Below are 20,134 nucleotides of genomic sequence, written 5' to 3'. Positions count from 1 at the left end.
AATGTATGTGAAGAAACATATATAAACATACATATTAAACATATATTAAATATATGTTTAAGTCATATAACATTAAATATGTTTCTACATAGACAAGAAATACATTAAAATATATATAAAGTAATAAATATTCTTCATATAGTACATATCTCCTCCTTTAAATATATATATTTCCTTATATATAAATATACAAGCATATATACATAAAGAAACATGTATTCTTTATATATAGAATATCTTATATATTTATATATAAATATGTACTATATATAAGAAATAGAAAATACATAAATGAATTGTCTTACTATTCTTTTATGTATTTTTAAATTATACAGAGAATCTTTATTCTTTTTCTTTATATATAGAATATATATTATATAGATGTTCTTTATATATATATATATCACTTAAATATATTTTCCTTATATAGAGATTAAATATATATAAGGAAAATAAATATATTCCAAAAGAAATAAGATACATATACATATATATACACGCATATACATATACACACACACATGTATATATATATATGTGTATATATATGTGTGTGTATATATATATATATATATATATATATATGTATATATATTTGCCCGAGCCAGATCTGACATCCCTGCTCCCATCCCACAGGGATGAGAGCACTGAGGATGAGCCTGGACCCTTCCCTGCTCCCCAGGATCTCCTCCCCTGGGGCCGTTTTCAGGGCAATTCTGGGGTTTTTAGTTCAAGAGGCTCGAAAGGCTGGTTTGGTGCCAAGCACTCGGATGCTCCTGGCAATCCCAGCTCCCAGAGAATTCGGGGAGGCTCCTCAGGATTCTCCTCTTTTCTGGTCACCCTGCACCTCCCCAGTGCATCCAGGTGGGTCCCCCAAGCCCCGTTTTCCCCCCTGGGGCTGGGAAAATCCCGTTTTCCCCCGGGATGGGGGGACTGACTTGCTCTTGCTCCACTCCCGGGATGCAGCGCCGAGCCCAGTGCTGTTCCCACTCTCCCTGCGGCATCTGTCACTTCCCCCGTTGGAAAAAAATCAAAGAGAACATGAAAAAAAGAGGCAAATTTCAAATAGCAAATAAAAAATAACCCAAATAAATAAACCATCCCTGGAATGGGCAGGGGGAGAGGGGACTGAGGAGCAGCTCAGCCAAACCCAGGCATGCTGAGAAAAGAAACATACTCAAGAAAAATGAATTTTTTGTAATTTTCCCCATTTTTTGATGGCATTTTGGGAAAGGATGAGCCCCAGCCCACCCAGGAGGACAGATCCAGCCTTTATAAATTGAATTAGTGCCCTGAGGCTCCTAATTTTGCCTTTCCAGAGGTTTTCTGGTACCCAGAGCTTCTCCAGGTGCCACTGAGGATGATGATGAGACAAGTGGGGAGGGATTACAAGCTGAGTCATTAACTAGTTAATTAGTCCTATGATGGGTTATGATGAGCTAATTACACTTCCAGGGATTTCTTGCTGAAAATAAAACTCCATGTTTTATTGAGTGATGGCCAGTGACACCAGTGGTGACACCAAGGATGGCTCAGCCAATTGCTCCCCTCCTCTCCAGCCCAAAAATAATAATAATAATAACAATAATAATAATAACAATAATAATAGTAAGAAAAAAAAAAGCTCTGTCTGGGGAAAAATATATAAAAAAATTAAAAAAATATACATTTACAGGAAACTCCAGGAACCAGCATATAAACAAATACCGCTTCAAGTAGTCCTCAATTATTATTAATTATTATTATTTTTTAATACTGATGATCTCCGAGGGAAAAAAATAAAAAAAAAGAAAGAAGGTGGTTAGGTCTCATTAAAAAATAAAAAAACCAAAGGGAAAAGGTGATTTTTGGCAGGTTTAACACTTCTCCATGCGCTGGGCGTTGGCGTGGATGAGGTGGTGAAAGCAGGGAGGGCTTGGCTGCAGTGGAGCTGGCTCGGGGTGCTCCCGTGGGGTTTTTAGGCTTGGTTTGCTCCTGCCAACGGGCGATGGCGATTCGGCACAAGGATTTGGCGGCGGATGCTCCGAGACGTGGGATGCTCCGAGGGGAAGGGCCAGGAGCCGGCCAGAGCCTCCTGTCCCCATCCACCCCCTGGCCACCCCAAGGTCTCAACCCCCCCAAATCATTAAGGCCACCATTAAAACGGTCCCCTCCCTGGCCTTTTTAATTAAGAATTCCTCTCCTGGCCTTAACGAGGAAGCCATCAGAGCACTGCCAATGGGGAGGGTGCCCCGGCGTGGATGCGGCCCCGGGTGGGAGCACCTCAGACCATGAACTCGTTGCTCCCCAGGAGGACAAGGGGTTGGGCGGTGGCACAATCGGCCTCAGGGTTCCTCTTGCGCCCCCCTCCTGGCCCCCCATCCGGGGGCTCTTTGGTTTTTGGGGGGGAGGTTTTCACACTCTTCAGTTTCTGTTTGCCTTTCTCCGGGTTGAAGGTCCCGCGCGTGGTGAACTGCGGCCGGTCCTCGGGACAACGGAGGGGCCCTGCCAGGCCCTCGGGGCTCGCCCGGCTTTCGGGGGCCTCGCCGTGTCCCCCTGCTCGGTAAAAAGGAGATTTGGAGTACATCTGGAAGCGCTTCCGGGGCAGGTGGGGCAAGCAGGAGGTGGATGACTGGGAGGAAGAGGAGGAGGAGGAGACGGGGGTGTCGGTCGGCTCCGCCGGGTCCAGCCGCATCCTGGGGTGCCGCCGCAGCCGGCTCGGCCCCTCGGCCTTGGCGGGGCGCAGGGAGGTAAGTGCTACGCTTCTCTCTGCAGAAGGACCATGGATGGTCAACACCCAGACACCACCCAGCATCCAACCACCCCGCTCCCTGGGGACACAGCGAAGCCAGGATGACATTCCCAGCACCTCGGTGGAGGCAGCATCACTGCAGTTGATGCGGCAGTGCTGGAAGAACGTTCACCTTCCCATCTTCCCCAGAGCCACGTGCTTGAACCCTTTACCCCCCCCCCGCTCTGTGTACATTTGAACTGTCGACTTTAAATCAACTTGAAAATCCCAAATAACCCTTCCCAAAGTGACAGAAAAACATGGTGGAAGGTGTCCCTGCCCATGGCAGGGAGGTGGACTCCATGATGTTTGAAGGTCCCTTCCAACCCCAACCACCCAAGAACAGCTGGATTTACCCGAGCGATCGGAGATGGCTCCTTCGGAGTCAAAGTTCAGATTTTCAGAGCTGTCGGCTGTGCCAATGGAGGCTTCGGACTCGAGGGTTTCGTCGTCGGAGGCGCGGGGCTCCAGTGTCAGCATCTCGAATGTCAGCTCCTCCCTGCAAAGCCAACCCAGCCCCATTGACCCAACGGGACCAAAAAGGTGGAGGGGAGAAAGGGATGCACGTGTACAGAGAGATCATGGAGGGCTGGAGCCCTCCAGTTATCCATCCAACCACATGATGTCAAGCAACATCCAGAGGTTGGGGATGTGGCTGGAACCCTTGGCAGACTCACTTTTCTTTCTGCAGGCTCTCGATCTGCTCGGTCAGCACCTTCTCCTCCTGCTGCATGGCCACCTGCTGCTGCTCTGTCACCTCCATCTCCATGGCCTCCTCGCTGCTCATGGTCTCCTCAGGGATGTCCGTCACGGAGGGCAAGCGCCCGGTGACCGGGGACGCGGGGCTGGGGAAGGCGCCGCGCCGCACGCGTCCCTTGCCCTGGAGAGAGACAGTGGTGTCACCACCGCCAGCCGAGGCGACGTGGCAAACACTCAGGTACCAGCCACACTGCTCTCCCAAGGAGGGAAGAAGAAGGCCCCACACATCGTTCCTCAGTGTGCCGGGTCTGGATGCACCCCAGACCCTCCAAAACCGCAGGCTGGGAGAAGCATCAGAAGGACTCAACACATTGGAGGGGCTGGGGATGGAGGTGGTGAGGAAGGCAGTGGGGAGGATGATGCTGATGGGCCAAGTTGCACTTGGTCGTGTCCAAGCAAGCCCCACTGGCGGCAGGATGGGTTCCCACAAAGCCCACAGCCTGTGCAATGGGAAGCTTGCGTGGCTTTAAGTGGGAGCATCACCAAGGCTTTGATTTCAGGGCACCTGGCTCCTGTTTTATCCTTGGATCAAGTCTCACATCCCTCCCTCATCCGCCCTTGGTATTTCCTGACCATCACAAGGGTCTCACTGTCCCCTTCAGCAAACAGGAACTCTCTATGTTGTCCATGCCATGTCTCATGTACAGGAGATCCAGAAACCAGGACCATTTCCAGTGGTCCATTGTAAGACAATTAATGTGGATCTCTGTGCCCACACTTGAACTCACTCTGATCTAACGCAGCTCTGAAGAACTATCTCATTTTCTTAATACTGAAACTGAAAAAGGACGGTGGTGGTACATGTGGAGATATATATACAGCTGTTTTAATCTTCTAAGAACCAGCTCTACAGATCTGCTCCACAGAGTAGAAGAGAGATTCTTGGAGATGAGGGACATGGCAGAAATTAAACAGCTTTTATCTTAACTGTTCTCATGACCAGCCATCTCATCTTCTACATTCCAGATCCTGACGTGACCAGGAGTATGAGATGTCCGTCTAGGACTTGCTGCCCTCCCCTGACAACCATCACCCAGCAAGAACCTGCATCTCCTTGGGGTTGAAGACCTTGTTGCAGCTCAGTTTTGCTCCCCCTATTTCACCCCTGCAACTGTAGCATTCCTGGGTCTTCCTGACAACCCCTCTGCCCAGAGCAGATTTTCGGGATAAAGGAGCCTCCCTTTTTCTGTTTGAAAGTCAGATTTCCTCTATTTTAGCCCTTTCATCTTTTAACGCCACATCTCAGAGATCTTTCTTTGTCAGCAAAGCCTCTCCTGTGCCCGGTGTTCTTCTGATGACACTTTTCACGTGGGCTCCTGAGCCCAGCACAGCTCCCTGAATCCTATTAGCCAAAAGCCCCAAGATCCCAAAGATCCCACTGGCTCGTGGACTTAAGCCCCTGAGAAATGCCATGCTCAGGGGGGCAGAGCTCAAATTTTGCTCTCCTTCACCTCCTGACATTCATGGATGTGGAAGAATGGGGGGAAACTGAGGGAATTTTCATCATGGGCTGAGCCTATGAAAGGAAAGGAAACAGCCCTATGAGCATTTCCAAAATCCTGCAGGTGCTTTTCTTGCCTGTCACAATCTCAGAACTCAAACTCGAGCTGGGATGGAGTTGGGGAATACAGGGCTTGCTGGTCTCCTCCTCATCCAAACCTGGACGTCCTGACCTTGTGTTCAGGGTGGTGGTGCTTCTCCTCCAAGAAGGAGGAGGAGACCTTTGTGTCACTATGAGATTTCCTAGTTTGCTGAGCATTCATATTAACTAGAAGGTTTTGCACCTTCTCACGTTTGTTCATGTAAACAGGAGATTGTGTTTTGTAAATATTGCCATTGTTTTGAATTCCTTCTCCAAGAGAAGGGGAAGTTGAATGATAGCCCCTCTGACCAATGTGGTTGCGAGGTGGGAATACTACTCTCCAATCCATGGTCACCTTGCTAAAAGTATGTAATAGGAAGTAATAAATAAGGTGGGGAGATTCTTCCTGCTGCTTTCTGCTCTCCCAAATTCGTGGCTCCGTGTGTCTTTTTGAGCAAGGCTCACAGCGACACCTTTGGATGCCTTGTGATCTCCAAGGCATCCAGGCTGAGGGTTTTATTCACCATCTTCAGAAACAGCAGTGATGTGAAAGCACCTTGATGTTGAAACGCATCCTGAGTGAGGAGAAATTGAGGTGGGAAGGGAAGGGATGAGTCAAGCAAATTAAAAAAGAGGGAAGCACAGGATGGAAAAAAAGAAAATAAAACAGAAAATTAAAGTAAGTGGGAAGGGAAAAGGGGTGGGAGTGTATTTTTGAAGAGCTGCGTGCAGGGACGGGCGGGCGCCAGCCCCACACTCCTGTGCCCAGGGGCCCTGCTGGAGGAACGGCGGCTCCGGGGAGCAGCGGGGCCGGACGGGTCACAGACAATGGCCGTGGGACAGAGCTGGAATGAGCGGCGGTGACACACAACGAGGGACGCAGCAGCTGCCGCGGATACATACCGGGATTGAACTGCGGGTTATGCTCATAAATCTAACTGCAATTAGTACGGGCTTCTGGATTAGAGAGGAGATGAAAAGGAAAGCAGAAGGTTAGAGTGCACATGCCGCCGCCCCTCCAAAAACCCGCTGTGCTCAGTTTGAGGTTTTTTTTTGGTTAACTGTGATGAGTGGGGCAGCTCTGCAACACCAGCTCCACAATCTTGGGCAGCCCCTGCTTGGATTTCATCCCCAGAAGGCAGAAGCAATGTGCCCCTGAGGATCACAGGGGGCAGGTCCAAGCAGAGCTCAGCTCCTCGGCCCAAGCCTGTGCTGACAATGCTGCGCCATGTCCGTCCCTCTCCCGCAGCCCAGCAAGCCAAGCACAGGGGCATCCGCAGCCTGCAACCCCCTGCAAGCATGGAAGCTCAATGAGATGGGTTTGGGGCTCCCAAAAAGGCAGAGCGGGAGCAGGGAGAGCCTTCAGGGAACTCATTTTGGGTTCAGATAATGTGACTGAGCACGGAAAACAGTGGTCCCGGTCACCCATGGGGTGATGTTGAGCTGGTCACTGAAAGGCTTGACTCAACTCAGGACCAAACAAGCTCAAATGGAGATGGACATGCTGATCAGGAACATCTGAGCAGGAGTGACAACACTTCCATGGACTCCCACCTCTTTGTGCTTTGGTGTGACTCCCTGCAAAGGTGAGGAGCCACCATGGGGCTGAGGGTCCCTGTGCTGGTGGAGATGGTGTGGGAGTTTGCGAGAGGTTTGGGAGGCTGGGATAAGCAGGAGAAGATAAGGTAGGGTGGCTTCAGGGGCAAGGAGAAGACAGGAGGGGACCCAGAGGCCTTTGGCACCTCACCATAGATCTGCGGATCAAGGAGAGGCGGCTCTTGGCTTTGTTCTCTGCGAACTCCAGGCTGTTGATGTCCTTGAGACGAGCCTTGTACTTGTTCATCTGCTCAATGACGATTAATTCCACGCAACTAAGGGAGAAAAAACCCAAAAGAAGACAAAATGGGAGGAGGAAGCCATTTGAGCTGAGCTGCTCTGTCTTGTCTGGGCTTGCCCTTCAACAGGATTTCCTGGTAGCTTCTCCCTTAACACATCCTCTCATTTTAGTACAAGGAAAGGATTATTTTGAAGATCTGCCCTGATGGAAGAGCACAGAGGAGAAAGCACCAGCTGGAAGCCAGAGAGTGGTGAGAATTCTCCTGAAAAGAGTGATCACAGGCTAAGATCACCAAGGATCCCACTAGAGAAATTTACCCCTCATGGAAGAGGGAGTAGTGGAATACAAACCTGGAGAAGGCAGGATGATTCCAGCTCACTTGCATGCAGTAACTCTGCAGCAGCTTGTGTAACTGAGCTGACTGTTTAATGTTGTCAGGAGGGTGTTTGGGAAAAAAACCAGTCCTTTCCTTGTAATAAAATGAAAGGATATGCTGGAGCTGAAGTGTGAGGGAGAAGCTACAATGAAATCCCATTAAAGGATGGGTGTTCCTGCCAGCTGGATCTCCCAACATGTTCTAGTCATCAACTATTTTAATACTGGAGATTTTACTGGAGGTAAAACCATCTCTTTCAGAAGCCCAGCCCTTCACTGGAGAGTTTTCATTATTACAATTGACTCCAGTATCTATTTTAAAACCTATTTAGACTGAGCCAAACTGAATCTGGGCAACAGCTTCACTTTTTCTCTGTAAAACCTTTTCAATTATGGCAAACAACATAAATAAATCTAAGTTTATTAATATTACTATTGCTGCAGAGCAAACAACTCACCTCCTTCAGTAAAAAATGCTAAAATCAAGAAAGAATCAAGATCTGCTTGCCAAAAATGAACTACATTAACTATAAAACCGTGTCAGCACCAGCTCCACCTTTTCCTGCCAAGCAGGAACAGAAGCTTATCCACTCTTGGGATCTCCCATCACTTAGAAATCCTCATTTAACAACCTCTTGGGGATCAAGAGAATTTGAAATATCTTCATGCAGATGCATTTATTTGCATTTAGATGCATGAATTACTATGTGTTTGTCACTCCATGTCAAAGCTCTCAATTTTTGGGCCATTTGACCATCTCAGGGATTCCCAGGGTGTGAATGGTGAGGTGGTGGTGGGGCTGGCTCACGCAGCCCTGGGCTCTTACGTGGTGGTTTTGCTGATGTCCTGAACGCTCTGCAGCGGGTCTGTGGTGTCAGGGCAGCGCAGGATGCAGGGAGCAAACACAATGGCCAAGGCGTTGGCTGACATGCGGTTGGTCTCTTCTTGGAGGGCAATCCTGAAAAAACAGGGATTAAGAGAGAGGTCAGAGGTGGAGGCACTTTCACTGCATGTCTGGCACATGGTCATGGATGAAGAGATGAGATGATATTTCTGTGGTGTGGTCTTGCTTTGAGGGAGAAAGACAAACCTCAAGACATCTCAGATATTCCCAAGGCAACACCCAGCCCTTTCCACCCAAAAACCTGTCCCTGCCATGGTGAGAGGCACCACAGAGCTGCAGGAACCACAAGTGTCCAGAGCACAGCAGAGGTCACTCATCAACGCAACATTCCTTGGAGGAACAGCTCTGTGGACACCTCCTGGAGACACAGCAGATGCAGAAGCCTCAGCTGCTGTGGTGGGAAGGGTGCCTGACCATGCTGCCCTTGCCTGAAGCTGCCCAGGCCCAGCATACCTGACCAGGTGGAAGATGAGGCGCTCCAGGGTGCTGAGGTGGGTGCGGGAGAGCTGGTCAATGACCGAGTACACCCCACGCACTGTCTCCTTCCTCTCCTGGAGGCCTGTGGGGAAACCAGCAAAGTTTAGGGACAGCTCCTACTTCTTCCTCCTATTTCAAATGGTACTTCTTAACACTTAATTTTACCACTTAAAAGATAGAACTTTGGAGCTGAAATTAGCTGAACTGTGATGCAAAAACCACCAAATTGAGATCAAATTGCCTGAGGTTTTGCATAAACCCCCCTTTATAGACAAAAAATCAGACTTTGAAACCAGGTAAATACAATTTGGCAAAACCAGCTGGTTCGTCCCCAAGAATGAATGAAAAGTCTGGCACTAAAAGAGGCCACCATTTCCCTCTACCAAGGGAATGGGACAGTGAGGGAATCTCCTCACCCATCACCCGCAGAAACTCCTCGTAGAGCTCAAAGGTCATGAGGGGGTTGGGCAGATCTCGGAGCCACTGCTTGAACACGCTGGCAATGACGTGGATGTTATAGTCATCTAAATTCACGTTATCGATGTCTGGGTTTGGCACCAGATGAAGCAAGAAGGAAAAGAACAAGAGACAATGATCAATACGAAGCCCAAGACTGGACAAGGTGACCTTTAAAGGTCCCTTCCAACCCAAACTGTTCTATCATAAAGTAGTCTAAAATAAAAAATGTTTACGTGCCTTTAATGGCAACAAATCCAGCACCTGATTTCAGCCCCACATGGTGAAATCAGAGCAAAATACATTTTCCAGGGCAAATAACTTCAGGTGGAACCAGGATTTCTTTTCTCTCTGATTGCTAGGGGATAAATAAGGCACACTTTCCCTCAATTAGAATGACTTTTTTTGTGGATTGCTCCCAAAAAAACCCATGAGTTGGTGACCTGAGTTATGGCTGCTAATGTGAAATCATCCCTTGCACAGCCCAGAGTCAGCAACGCTGAAGCATTCCACCTTCCTCCCAGCCAGCTCTGCTGCTGCTGCTGCGATTTTCCTCCCCTTCCTCCTCCTCTCACCTGTGTCGAGGCCTTGCCGCAGCTCCTTGATCTTGTTGGTGGACCCCGATTTCCTGTAGATGCCCTCCGTGTACAGCCCGTGCATTTCGATGTAGTTGATGAGCTTCTCCACCAGCAGCGGCACCGCGCGCTCCTCGCTGGTCAGCCGGGACAGCTCCACGCCGAACTGCCGCGGCGACAGCTCGGGGTCGTGCTGCACAGGGAAGGGAAAGAGGCATCAAAGAGGCATCAAATCCTGCTGTGATTCAATGCTGGTGCAGCTTTGGATCCTGTTATTCAGAGTCCTTTGGCTGATCCAGGAGATGTGGGAGTCTCATGAAGGACAGGACACAGGTCTTGCAATGCTTACCCTGTCTCTGGACATGCACCTCAAGGCAAAAAGTTTGGATTTTCTTTTTTTAACCACCCCACTGTAGTTATATTCCCAGCCTGGCAGAGCCAATGCAGCTGGCCATGGTGCTCCTCCACCTCCCGCCCCTCTGGCACTATGTTCAGGGACAATTTCACCTCCCAAAGATGCTTGAAGCAGAATAGGCAAATTGGAATCTTGGGTGTTTTGATCAAGTGGAATTACTGACAGTTACAAAATATCAATGAACAAAAAAGATGCCAAAAAAAGAACACAAAAAGACCCATCTACACCTGTCAGGAAGGGCCCTTTAGCCAGCTGCAAATGCTAACTGGAGAGCTGTTATCTGTCAAATTCAAATGTGAAGAAAGTCCTCCTGCACAGGAGATTCTGAATGAGAAAAGTAAAAAAATCCGATAAAATACTGCCACAAATTCTCAGCCCTAGCCAAAGAAAGGTGAGATGCAACTTCACCATCAGCGAGGCACTGCCTCCCCTTACAATCACTCAATGTCATTCTTTCAATGATCCTGCAAACCTTAGGAGCAGATGTTTGGAAGGTCCCCATATTGTTTCTTTCTCATGACTGATGGTTTGTAGCTCCCTGTCACTGAGAACAACACTAAAAACACAAATTCACCAAGCACAGAGAAACTGGAGGCTTCCTAGAGAAATTCTAACTACCCAGTGCAAAGCTACCCATGAACACACAGTGAACTTGCTGCCTTGGGTGCAGCACAAAAATTTCCTTGTGCAGAGAAATCACAACAGAGAAGGTGGCTCCAAGAATGTCTGAAAAAATTAATCAGAGATCTCAATGAACTTCCCAGATTTTAGAGCACAAACTCTTACGAGGCATTCCCAGCTCTTGCAGAAATAGTGCCAGAAAGGGAAAGAGTGCAGTGAAAGTTCTATATCTATTCAAAATACAAATATATTCACACATACACACAGACACACACACACACAGAGTTTAAATGTACATATTCAGAGTATTTCTTGGGAAAAATGGATTTATGCAGCTTTCTGGGGCTGTGTATTACAGAGGTTGTTCTCCCCTGAGAAGCCTCTCAGGGAGCTGACAGAACTTTCCACTCATTATTAGCCTGGTAATACTCATTTTGCCAGGTAAAGAGTACAGAGGGCTCACATCTAATGTATCTTTTGGGCACAAAATAAGCTATTTAAAAAAACCCCAGCAAATCTTGATGGCTCACTGTTAGCTGGGATGACCTGCTGCACTCACTCCCTGTTCCCTACACCCTTAAATCCCATAAACAATATTTAATTCCCCTCTAAAGAGGGCAGTGAACATCCTCCATCTGCCCTTCCTTGCTCAGCCACAGCAAGCAAGGGTGTCAGTGTGAGAAAAAGCCTGTATTTCCAAGAATAACCCCACATTTCCAAATCCTTAAAAGCTTCAAAGCTAGGGAAATTCCTATTATTCCGTGTGGTTACAAGGCAGGGAACGACACTGCAACATCTGCTGCATGACTGGGCAGATCTACAGTGACTCATCACCGCGTAATTCCCAAAATATCTACAAAACTCTGGCTGGAGAGACCTCTGGGGATCTCTGGTCTAAGCTCCTGCTGAAAGGAGGGTTATTTCCAGCATTCTATCAAGCTTTGAATGATTTTTTACACAAACTTGGGATCATTGTCTCAAGGTACTCAAAGAAAGCAAAGCAATGAGAGACATTTACCTTTTTGGAGCACTTGGTTGTGGTTTTAAGACAGCACTTCTTGTGACAAGCATATTTACATACTGCAATGGAGAAAAGGAGTGTTTAATTATCTCAAAAGTCACATTGATGGAGAAACAGGAATTCATATGAAGGGAGTAGCACTTCTCAAAACTACCAAGTCAAGAGCATGTTGGATTTGCAGTTTCCAGGGGAGAGGTCTCTGTCAGATCCACTCAAACAAAAACAATGAAGCCTTTAAAATTAAAGGTGCCACATTTACATCTGTGAAATATTAAACCCTCTCCCCACCCCAACAGATCAACGTTGACAATAATCCATGAGTCACTCTGAGCTCTCAGACACAGATACCCTCTGAGACTGGAAATGGCACCTCCTTTGTATTCTTCCTGCACTGGGCCTGAAATGCTCCAGGGCTGATGCTGCCAACCTAATCACAGAAACGGAGGAGTGATGATGGAAAGGTTAATCCATCTCTTGGGTTTTTTCAGATCAGGCTTTTCCATCATCCCTCCTCCATTTTCCTGATCTCCCCAAAAATTCAGGTGCCTGGAGGTCAAACAGGGAAGCCACTGAGTTTGCCAAGGTCAGGATCCCACAGGCATCCCAGGGACACACTTCCATACCTCACTTTCCTGGCTTTGCTCCTGTGACAGTTTAATGTGTCTGACCTTCTGGGATGGCCACACAACCTGATGGGATGTGTAACACAAACTTCATTTAACTCTGCCAGGAAGGACTGCTGGGATGGACTTACTAGTTGACTTCAGAAACTTTGAGACCTGTCCCTAAAGCTCTTCACATGTTACAAAAATCAAAATTATTTGAGCGTGGACGTGGAGGAAACAGCAATAAACACATTTTAAAATCCCCAAACTCATCACTGTGATAGAAGCACAGAAAAAGATCAAAGAAAGGGTGCTTACATTTACAAACAGAAGCCCTGTCCATGATCCAGATCAAGGAGGAGCAATATTCACAGTATGTGGGGATGCTGTATTGGGTTGCCTTGAAAATGTGACCATTGTGCTCTTCCACCTGGAGGATAAAGGTTGGGTTGTGAGAAAAGGGAGCTCGTGCTCAGCCTGCTGCAAAATGGAGATGAACACACTCAGCTCTTCAACTTTAACTCTTGCTTTTATTTGGTATTTTTGCTTCCTTTTCAGCCCAGCAACCCCACAGACAACCCAAACCAACATCCATCTTGTAAGGGAACTGAACCATCATGGAAGCAGGTTGGAAATTCTTTGACTGAGCTTGGCAGGTCAACTACGTCATGTTAAGAAGGTTTTCTATGCATCTGTGGCCCCTTTCTTTGGCTCTGCACCCTTCCTATCACCATCATATCCCTTAGGAAAACAGGAGATGTAATGTCCTCCATGTCTGATCCTGGAGATGTAAAACATTATAGTATAAACTTATGCAGAAGCTGGAGAAAGACTTTTATTTTGCTCTCAGCCCTTTTCTAACAACCCTAAACATTACATTTATGTCTTGGCTGATGAGGAATATGTTCTCAGAGCCAACCCAAGTGATCCTTTTATCAAGCAAAGCAAATCCACCTTGAAAGTCTTTCTAACATGTCCTTTCAGGGCTGATGTTCAGATCTCAGCCCAGAATGTATCACAAACTGGTCTCTTGACATTCTAGCCCCAAGGACTTGGATTTTTTAATGTGCAGGTTTAACTCACCACATCCGCTTCCTTTTTCCTTCTCTTTTTTCGTTCCGTTTTTGGCACCTGTTGAGGGAAAGAGATTTAACTCAATTTTTGGGCAATTTTGCCAGGTAAAGAGTACAGAGGGCTCGTATCTAACATTGTCCAGTGCCTTCCAGCCCCATCCTGCAGTGCACCTGCAGCCTCAGGAGAGTCACTCTAGAAAACTCTCATGTGGATCACTCCAGTTTTGGTATTTCCCTGGACAGCTCCTCCTATTTTCATCTTGGAGCTGGGAGTAGCTGCTGCTCCAGCTCTGACCCCACCAGCAGTGACCCAAGGGGAACATGATGCTCAGCCTGCTCTGAAGAAAACCTGCCCGGAGAGGAGGCTGGAGAGGACTCAGAGCAGAAAAGCCAGGAAATGTGGGATATTTGTACAACAGGTACCATCTCCCAAGCCTAGCCTTCCATCCCATGCTCATCCTTGCAGACAATACATAGCAGGAAATGAGATCAGGTCTGTGACACAGTGAGGCTCTTACTGCTCTAGGAACACTACCCAGACCTGAGCCACTGCCCACATCCCCTTCTGCAACCCAGCCCACAGTGATGTGCAAGGTCACTTGGGAAGTGGTCAGGACACCTGAGAGGGTGCATCTCTTTCAGCACCCCTCAAAGTTTGAAAAAACCCTCTAGAACTAAAGAAGCACCAGGAGCTGCCTTTCCAACCATCCACAGTTGGCTGCAGCTTTGCCCTGGAGACAACATCCAATCCTTGGCACTGGCCTAGCCCAGCTCAGCTCAGTGTGATCTGGGGTTGGCCGAGCCCAGTGACACACAACCAGTGAGTCACACCCTGCCTTGTCCAGCTCAGCTTAAAGCAGAGAAGACAGCAGAGGGTCCCAGCTGTCTACAGAGGCATAACCCCATGGAAAGGCAGTTCCCAAACCTTCAAGGGGGTTTAAAAAAAGTGCTGAGTACCTTCCCCGCGGTGTAGTCCAAGGGTTTGTACTCTATCATATATTCATCCAGGAAGACTTTGAAGGTATTGACCCAGACTTTAACTGGAGACTCACTCCAGTCCCTCTGCTCAAGCCTCATGGTCTTCTCCAGAATCTGCTCAAATAAGGCGTAGAGGTCCTTGTAGCGGATGCTTTTCCCATCGTCCATCTTTTAAGGAAACAGAAGCACAAAGAAAAGTGATTTTTATACAGCCAAGATTTTTCTAGAGACTTTTTCTGCTTCAGACAATTACTTCAGCCTCACTGCCTTCCAGCTGCTTGGGGAAAGTCCAAGTGTGATAAAGACAAGGAAAAAACGATCAGACATTTCCATCACTAGAAAAGGTAACACAAAGGTTTCCAGGCACTTTGGGTGACAAATTGAGTTTATTGACTTTCTGTCATCTCCCCTTTGGCTGGAAGCAAAGCTGTAATGAGGATCAGAAATCTACACTCAGTGTATCCTGAGAGTTGGCTCATGAGGAAGAGTTAGTCCAAATTTAGATCCCGGGACTGAACACAAAGGAAGCACATCCATCCTTTGGGATGAGCAAACCAGAAATGGAGGGCTTGGCAACACCTGTCCCACCAGGAGAACCGAGAATATCCCATTTCTCCTGGAAGTGGAAGTCCCACACATCATCTGGTCACTTACCGCCAACGCCGAGGAGTAAAAACTGAAGATGTTTTGTCGGAATTCCTTCAGTGCTTTCTTGAACACGACATCCACCAGCGTGTCCTTCTTGCTATCCTCGTTGTCCAGTTCATTCATCTGGGAAAACAAGGAGATTTTTACACCCGTGTCTCTTTTGCTGCAGCAGAGCTGGCGTGAGATGAAGCAGCACTAAGAAGCAGCTGCTCCACCACGATCACCAGGTGGTTTCTCCTGCATGAAAACCAGAAACTTCTCTACACCTTAGATGAATCATCAGCCTTACTACAGCTACCCACAGGATCATTTTAACTTCATTGCCTCTGCCTGCTCCTGGATCTCTGCGCTGATTTATGGAGCAGTGAGGGCAGGAGTTACCTTTTTCAGGAGAAACTCGTCCATGCTCTTCAGGTCGCTGGCGCTGGTTATGATCTGCAGGGAGTCGTTCTGCCACTGCACGGGCTCCAGAGCCACGTTGCTGATCTTGACGCTGCGCTTGCGCTTCACTTTGGGAGAGGGCTCCTTGTTCTCCTTGAACTCCCGCCGGTACATGCCCGACAGCTCAGGACTCCGCGGGGGTGTCAGGTGATGAGGACCCAGCTCTGCTGGTGATAAATGGAAAGAGGGAAAGAGATTGAGGAGCAGATGAAAAATAAACGTGTCACTGAAACAGGGAGATGGAATAAACCCGTGAAGGAGAAAAGCATAGTGTAGAATTCACAGGAAGATTAAACGTAATTTCTGCTTTGGTTATTTCCTCCCTCAAGAGAGAAAACATCTCTCCATGTCCAGATGGTGGCTGGAAGGATTAACAACACGAATACCTTGAGATGCATTATGGATCCCACCCTCTAACCTACTTGCCATTGCTCTGGGTTGACACCATCCATGAATAAAAGGACATGAACCAGCACGGACATATCCCAATTTCCCAACCCAGATTCTCTCTCCTTTCTCTCCTGTCCCCCCACCACGTACCTTCACCAAGCTGCAAGCCAGGAATGGCCTCCCTGCCAGGGGCTTCCTGCTCCGCGTACAGCTCCAGCAGCTCAGACTGGGTAGCGAGCTTCTCGCGGGAGGTCTTCTTCTCCCCCTGCTTTCCCTTCACCCAAAACCTCATCTTGGCTCGTTGAGGCCTGGAAATAAGTCATGGAAAGAGGAACTGCCTTAACTAGGAAAGGTCTTTCTACCCAACACTATCTCGATCTTCTGGACCTCCCTGAGGAGATCAATTTATGCAATGTCTACCAGGGAAATGTGGCTACTCGTCCACAACAAAAGCAAGAAACTTCAGTTTGATGCATGGGATTGGGTGGTTTGGGACAGAACATGTGGCCCATGTCACCAAAACTTAATTGTGACGTGAGCCAGACTTGACTGGGCTTATCCATGGTCAAGTAGAAAAAGTGGGATAGGTAACTCATGCTGCAGGTGGAGCTCCAAAGGAGCCTGGGTGGCTCAACAAGGTGTTGGAGAGCAAGAGGGACACAGGACAGACTCCTCTGCCATCTCCAGCCATGATTCCTACCTCCTATCCAGAGTCAGATTCTTCTGTGTGCCTGCCAGCTTCCCAATCTCCCCTTGGGACATGGTTTTGTGCAGTTTGGCCTGGCCCTCCCCGGAGGTGAATCGCTGCACGGTCTGTAACGATTCCAAACACGAAGCATTTAAAAATAAGACAGCTCTTGAGATAGCAAGTGATTTTCTTTCCCTATCAAAAATCACCTATTTCATCTCCTACATCTTTATTTCTATTTGCCTATAGGTGAAAACCTACAGTCCTGGTGAGCCCCTAGAGAAATATTTTAATGACTTCTAATAAAGAGAGGCATTTCCCTTGCTCCAACTCTCCAGCCAGGTCCAACCTTCGTTTTCCTTGAGCAGTCGGTGATGAAAATCAGTTTGCACCAAGCCACGGGTCCTTATCACTCAGCCTGCACAGCTCTTCTTCCAGACATTCCAGCTCTCCACCCGGGGTGTCCTGTTAGCTACAATGAAGTGATTCCCCAAGGGAACCTTCAATCACCCGGATCTGTTCCAGCAGAATTTCCTCCTCCAACTCTTGCTGAGCACTTTACAGAAAAAAAGGCCAAAGTCTTTGTGCCATGGACATACCAAAAGGAACCCTTCAACGAAGAAATTTTGCAGCTTTAATAGACAGTATCTCCACCTTTACCACCATTTAAAATGCCCTTGGATAATTTTTAAGGGTGGGATGAATTTGCAGTAATTCAAACTACGAGGATCCATGAAGCAGCCCAGAAAGAGACTTGCCTGACATGTTTAAAAAAATATCTAAATTTTTTCCACTTTCCAATTGCAGCTGGGATTTGGGAGCTGGACTCCTGGAGGTGAAACTTTCAGCATGAGGAAAGTAGAGAATCAGGTTGTATGAAAGGATGTGGGAGATGATAGTCAAATATCTCCTGTAGCTTTCCTATCATCTCAATGTCTCAACTGAATGCTCTATGATTTAAAGCAATCATTTTACTTCTGTTAAAAATGTTTAAATAAGATTCTATAAAAAGTAGGCTGCATGAGGGTCACATTTGCCATATTTACTCTTTTTCCATGTTTTATTCCTCACCCCCCAGACTAACATCTCTTCCAACCAGGAGATGGCAGCATGCAAGGCAAAATTACCACTGGGAAAGCCAGGAACTGCCTAAACCATGGAAGAGATTTTGTTCCTGTCATTCTTACATTTAGGTGATGATCACACAGATTTTGTGGATGGATACTGGGAAAAACGCAATTCAAAACCTATAAAAGCGGTCTCCATCCAGCCCAAACGTACTATTTGTTTTAAAAGTGATCTATTAAATATTTGCCCCCACAATATGGCTTAGTTCTTCAGTCACTTCAACCTTTGGAGTTTCTAGCTTTAGTAAATAAAGACTAAAAGGCATTTTTGGCACAAGACCCTTCTGTATGAGGTTCTCTGCCAGGAAATTCTGAAGGGAAAGGATAGCAAACTTCCTCAGGTGTCAAGATGAGTATTTGCACCAGCAAATCCCCTACTAGGGAACACCACAAAGCCTCATGAAGGCAAATGGCAGTACCTGAAAGTAAACCAGAAGTTGTCTCCTGGTTGAAGAAGGTACTAAGTACTTTTCCTCTGATTGAGTAACCTGTGTTTCACCCACCCATAAGGTAACTATGGCCAAGGGACTTATCCCAGCAGGCAGCAGTGCTGTGTGCTGCATGGAAAAGCTCCCTGAAGCTCCCTCTGGAATGTCCTAGGACAAGAGATCTTCTTTCATTGCTGCCTCTTCAGCTGTACTTGGCATCAGCCGGTGGCAGGTACTTGGACTCATGTTTGTCAATTCATGGCTTTAGTGTGGAGGGTGGAGCAAAATGACTGGTTCATTATCCAGGTCCCACTCTCTGAGGATGTTTCCAGAGGGTATTTCTGGTGTGATTCCTCTAGCCAAGGCTTTCCATTTATGCAGCTGCTACAGGAAGTTCTCCAGGCTTAGGTGCCAAACAAAAATGGTGTTAACATGTGCTGACAGGAAGACCCAGGAGCTGTTCCTCCCACTTGTGTCTCACTGCAAGGCAGGTTAATCCTTGGCTATTCACCAGGCAAAATACTTGAATCTTGGTCTTGTCAGGAAGCCCTTAATCCTTAAAGAACCTCGGAGTCAACTGTACCTGCAGCAGCCACCTCATGTACTGGTGCCCCATGGGTTTCAGCCCGGCTGCAGATACTCTGGATACCTTGAACGTGGGTCAGGAGCATTGGATTCCAGTGGGCCTCTACTCACCAGCTGGGGGACACAATCAGTGACTTGATGGCCAAGAAAAAAATGGGCAAAACAGAGAGTGCAGCTGGTGACCCATCATATGCTCAGCTCCATGGGCTGCACGTGATCTCTCCTTCATCCAGCCAGCGGCCTCGGCTGCTGAGCAGGACACAGAAGGAGGCTGTTCTGGAAAGTCATAGCTGGAGGCAGGAGCAGTATGAAGGAGCTATTCACTGGCATGGGAACCAGGCTGGACATGGCAGCTGCCAGACTCGCCTTCATGTGACTATCACAAGACACAACCAACGTGTCTGCACAGACATCAACCCCATACCTGTGTGTTTGAACCCAAAACACCCCAAGAGGCACCAATCCAGCTTTATCACAGGCTGCTCCACCATCTGCAACACCCAACTGGGCTCTGCTAATAAATACGAATAAACAGTCCCTAAATTTTGCTACTTGTGATGATCCTGACCCAAAAAAGCCCTAAGCCAAAGGGCTGGTCCCAAACCTGCAATACAAAATACAGATGGAAACACTGGACACATTGTCAGGACACACAGAGGGAGGGTAGCACTGAGCACACGGCGTCAGGGGCAGTGAGAGCCTAGAAAGCAGAATTTAGCACACAGGGGTGAAAGTCCTGACCACCAGTTAGAACCAGTGCTGGAGAGCAGAGAAGAGGGACACAGCAGAGACAGGAGAGAGGTGACACCTACTGCTACTCGCATGCGGTGAGAGCTGTTAAACCAGGTGAGCAGAGTCCCAAGGAGCACTTCCAAGTCTCCCAAAGATGGAGCTACCAGCACAGCACTTTTCACACCCCAGAGGGAATGATTCCTGCAGCTACAACTCCCTTTGCACATGGGCAGCCCCCAGGAGCACAGCAAGGCACTCCAGGTATGGCACGGGGGCCGTGATTTGGTGGTGAACAAGGCAGTGCTGGGTTTGTGGTTGGACTCAACAATCTTGGACATCTTTTCCAACCTACATGTTCCTCTGATTGTATGTAAAAAGGTACATTTTACTACATAAAATGCTCCCTTTCCCAATCCACAAGCAGGGACTTGCATAAAGGTACAGCCAGGTTGTCTCAGTCCCTAGAGATGTCTTTCAGTCAGGTTTTGAGTATTTCTATGTCAACGCCCCAGTAAATTAATCAAGAGCAGGGATTAAAAAATTATGGAATTTGTAAATCTCTGCCATTTTCCAGTGAGGAAATTATCTGGGGAAAAACTATCCTTTATAATAAGAGCTGCTGAAAGAAAAGTCATGAAAAGCCCCCC

At 47.6% G+C, this 20,134-nt stretch overlaps 1 protein-coding gene across 8 annotated transcripts in view; it reads right to left on the bottom strand.

The window, feature by feature from the left end:
- Positions 1–353: 353 nt before the first annotated feature.
- MYO9A (myosin IXA) overlaps positions 354–20,134 on the bottom strand; it is a 175,603-nt gene continuing 155,822 nt past the window's right edge. For 6 of the 8 annotated variants that reach the window (XM_063412689.1, XM_063412690.1, XM_063412692.1 and 3 more), the window contains 16 exons: positions 16,628–16,740; positions 16,078–16,235; positions 15,478–15,704; positions 15,103–15,219; positions 14,428–14,616; positions 13,481–13,528; positions 12,716–12,827; positions 11,790–11,851; positions 9,736–9,928; positions 9,121–9,249; positions 8,681–8,786; positions 8,150–8,281; positions 6,859–6,982; positions 3,448–3,650; positions 3,127–3,269; positions 354–2,748 (listed from right to left, as the gene is read on the bottom strand). In XM_063412689.1, coding sequence (XP_063268759.1) covers positions 2,264–2,748; positions 3,127–3,269; positions 3,448–3,650; positions 6,859–6,982; positions 8,150–8,281; positions 8,681–8,786; positions 9,121–9,249; positions 9,736–9,928; positions 11,790–11,851; positions 12,716–12,827; positions 13,481–13,528; positions 14,428–14,616; positions 15,103–15,219; positions 15,478–15,704; positions 16,078–16,235; positions 16,628–16,740 — 2,541 coding nt within the window. In that variant the 3' untranslated portion in view covers positions 354–2,263. The remainder of the gene's footprint in view (positions 2,749–3,126; positions 3,270–3,447; positions 3,651–6,858; positions 6,983–8,149; positions 8,282–8,680; positions 8,787–9,120; positions 9,250–9,735; positions 9,929–11,789; positions 11,852–12,715; positions 12,828–13,480; positions 13,529–14,427; positions 14,617–15,102; positions 15,220–15,477; positions 15,705–16,077; positions 16,236–16,627; positions 16,741–20,134) is intronic. The other 2 variants (XM_063412691.1, XM_063412693.1) reach the window with 1 other exon arrangement.

Source organism: Prinia subflava, chromosome 15, assembly GCF_021018805.1.
Source record: "Prinia subflava isolate CZ2003 ecotype Zambia chromosome 15, Cam_Psub_1.2, whole genome shotgun sequence".
NCBI classification, from domain to species: Eukaryota; Metazoa; Chordata; class Aves; order Passeriformes; family Cisticolidae; genus Prinia; species Prinia subflava.
This window is presented reverse-complemented; position numbering and strand designations above follow the sequence as displayed.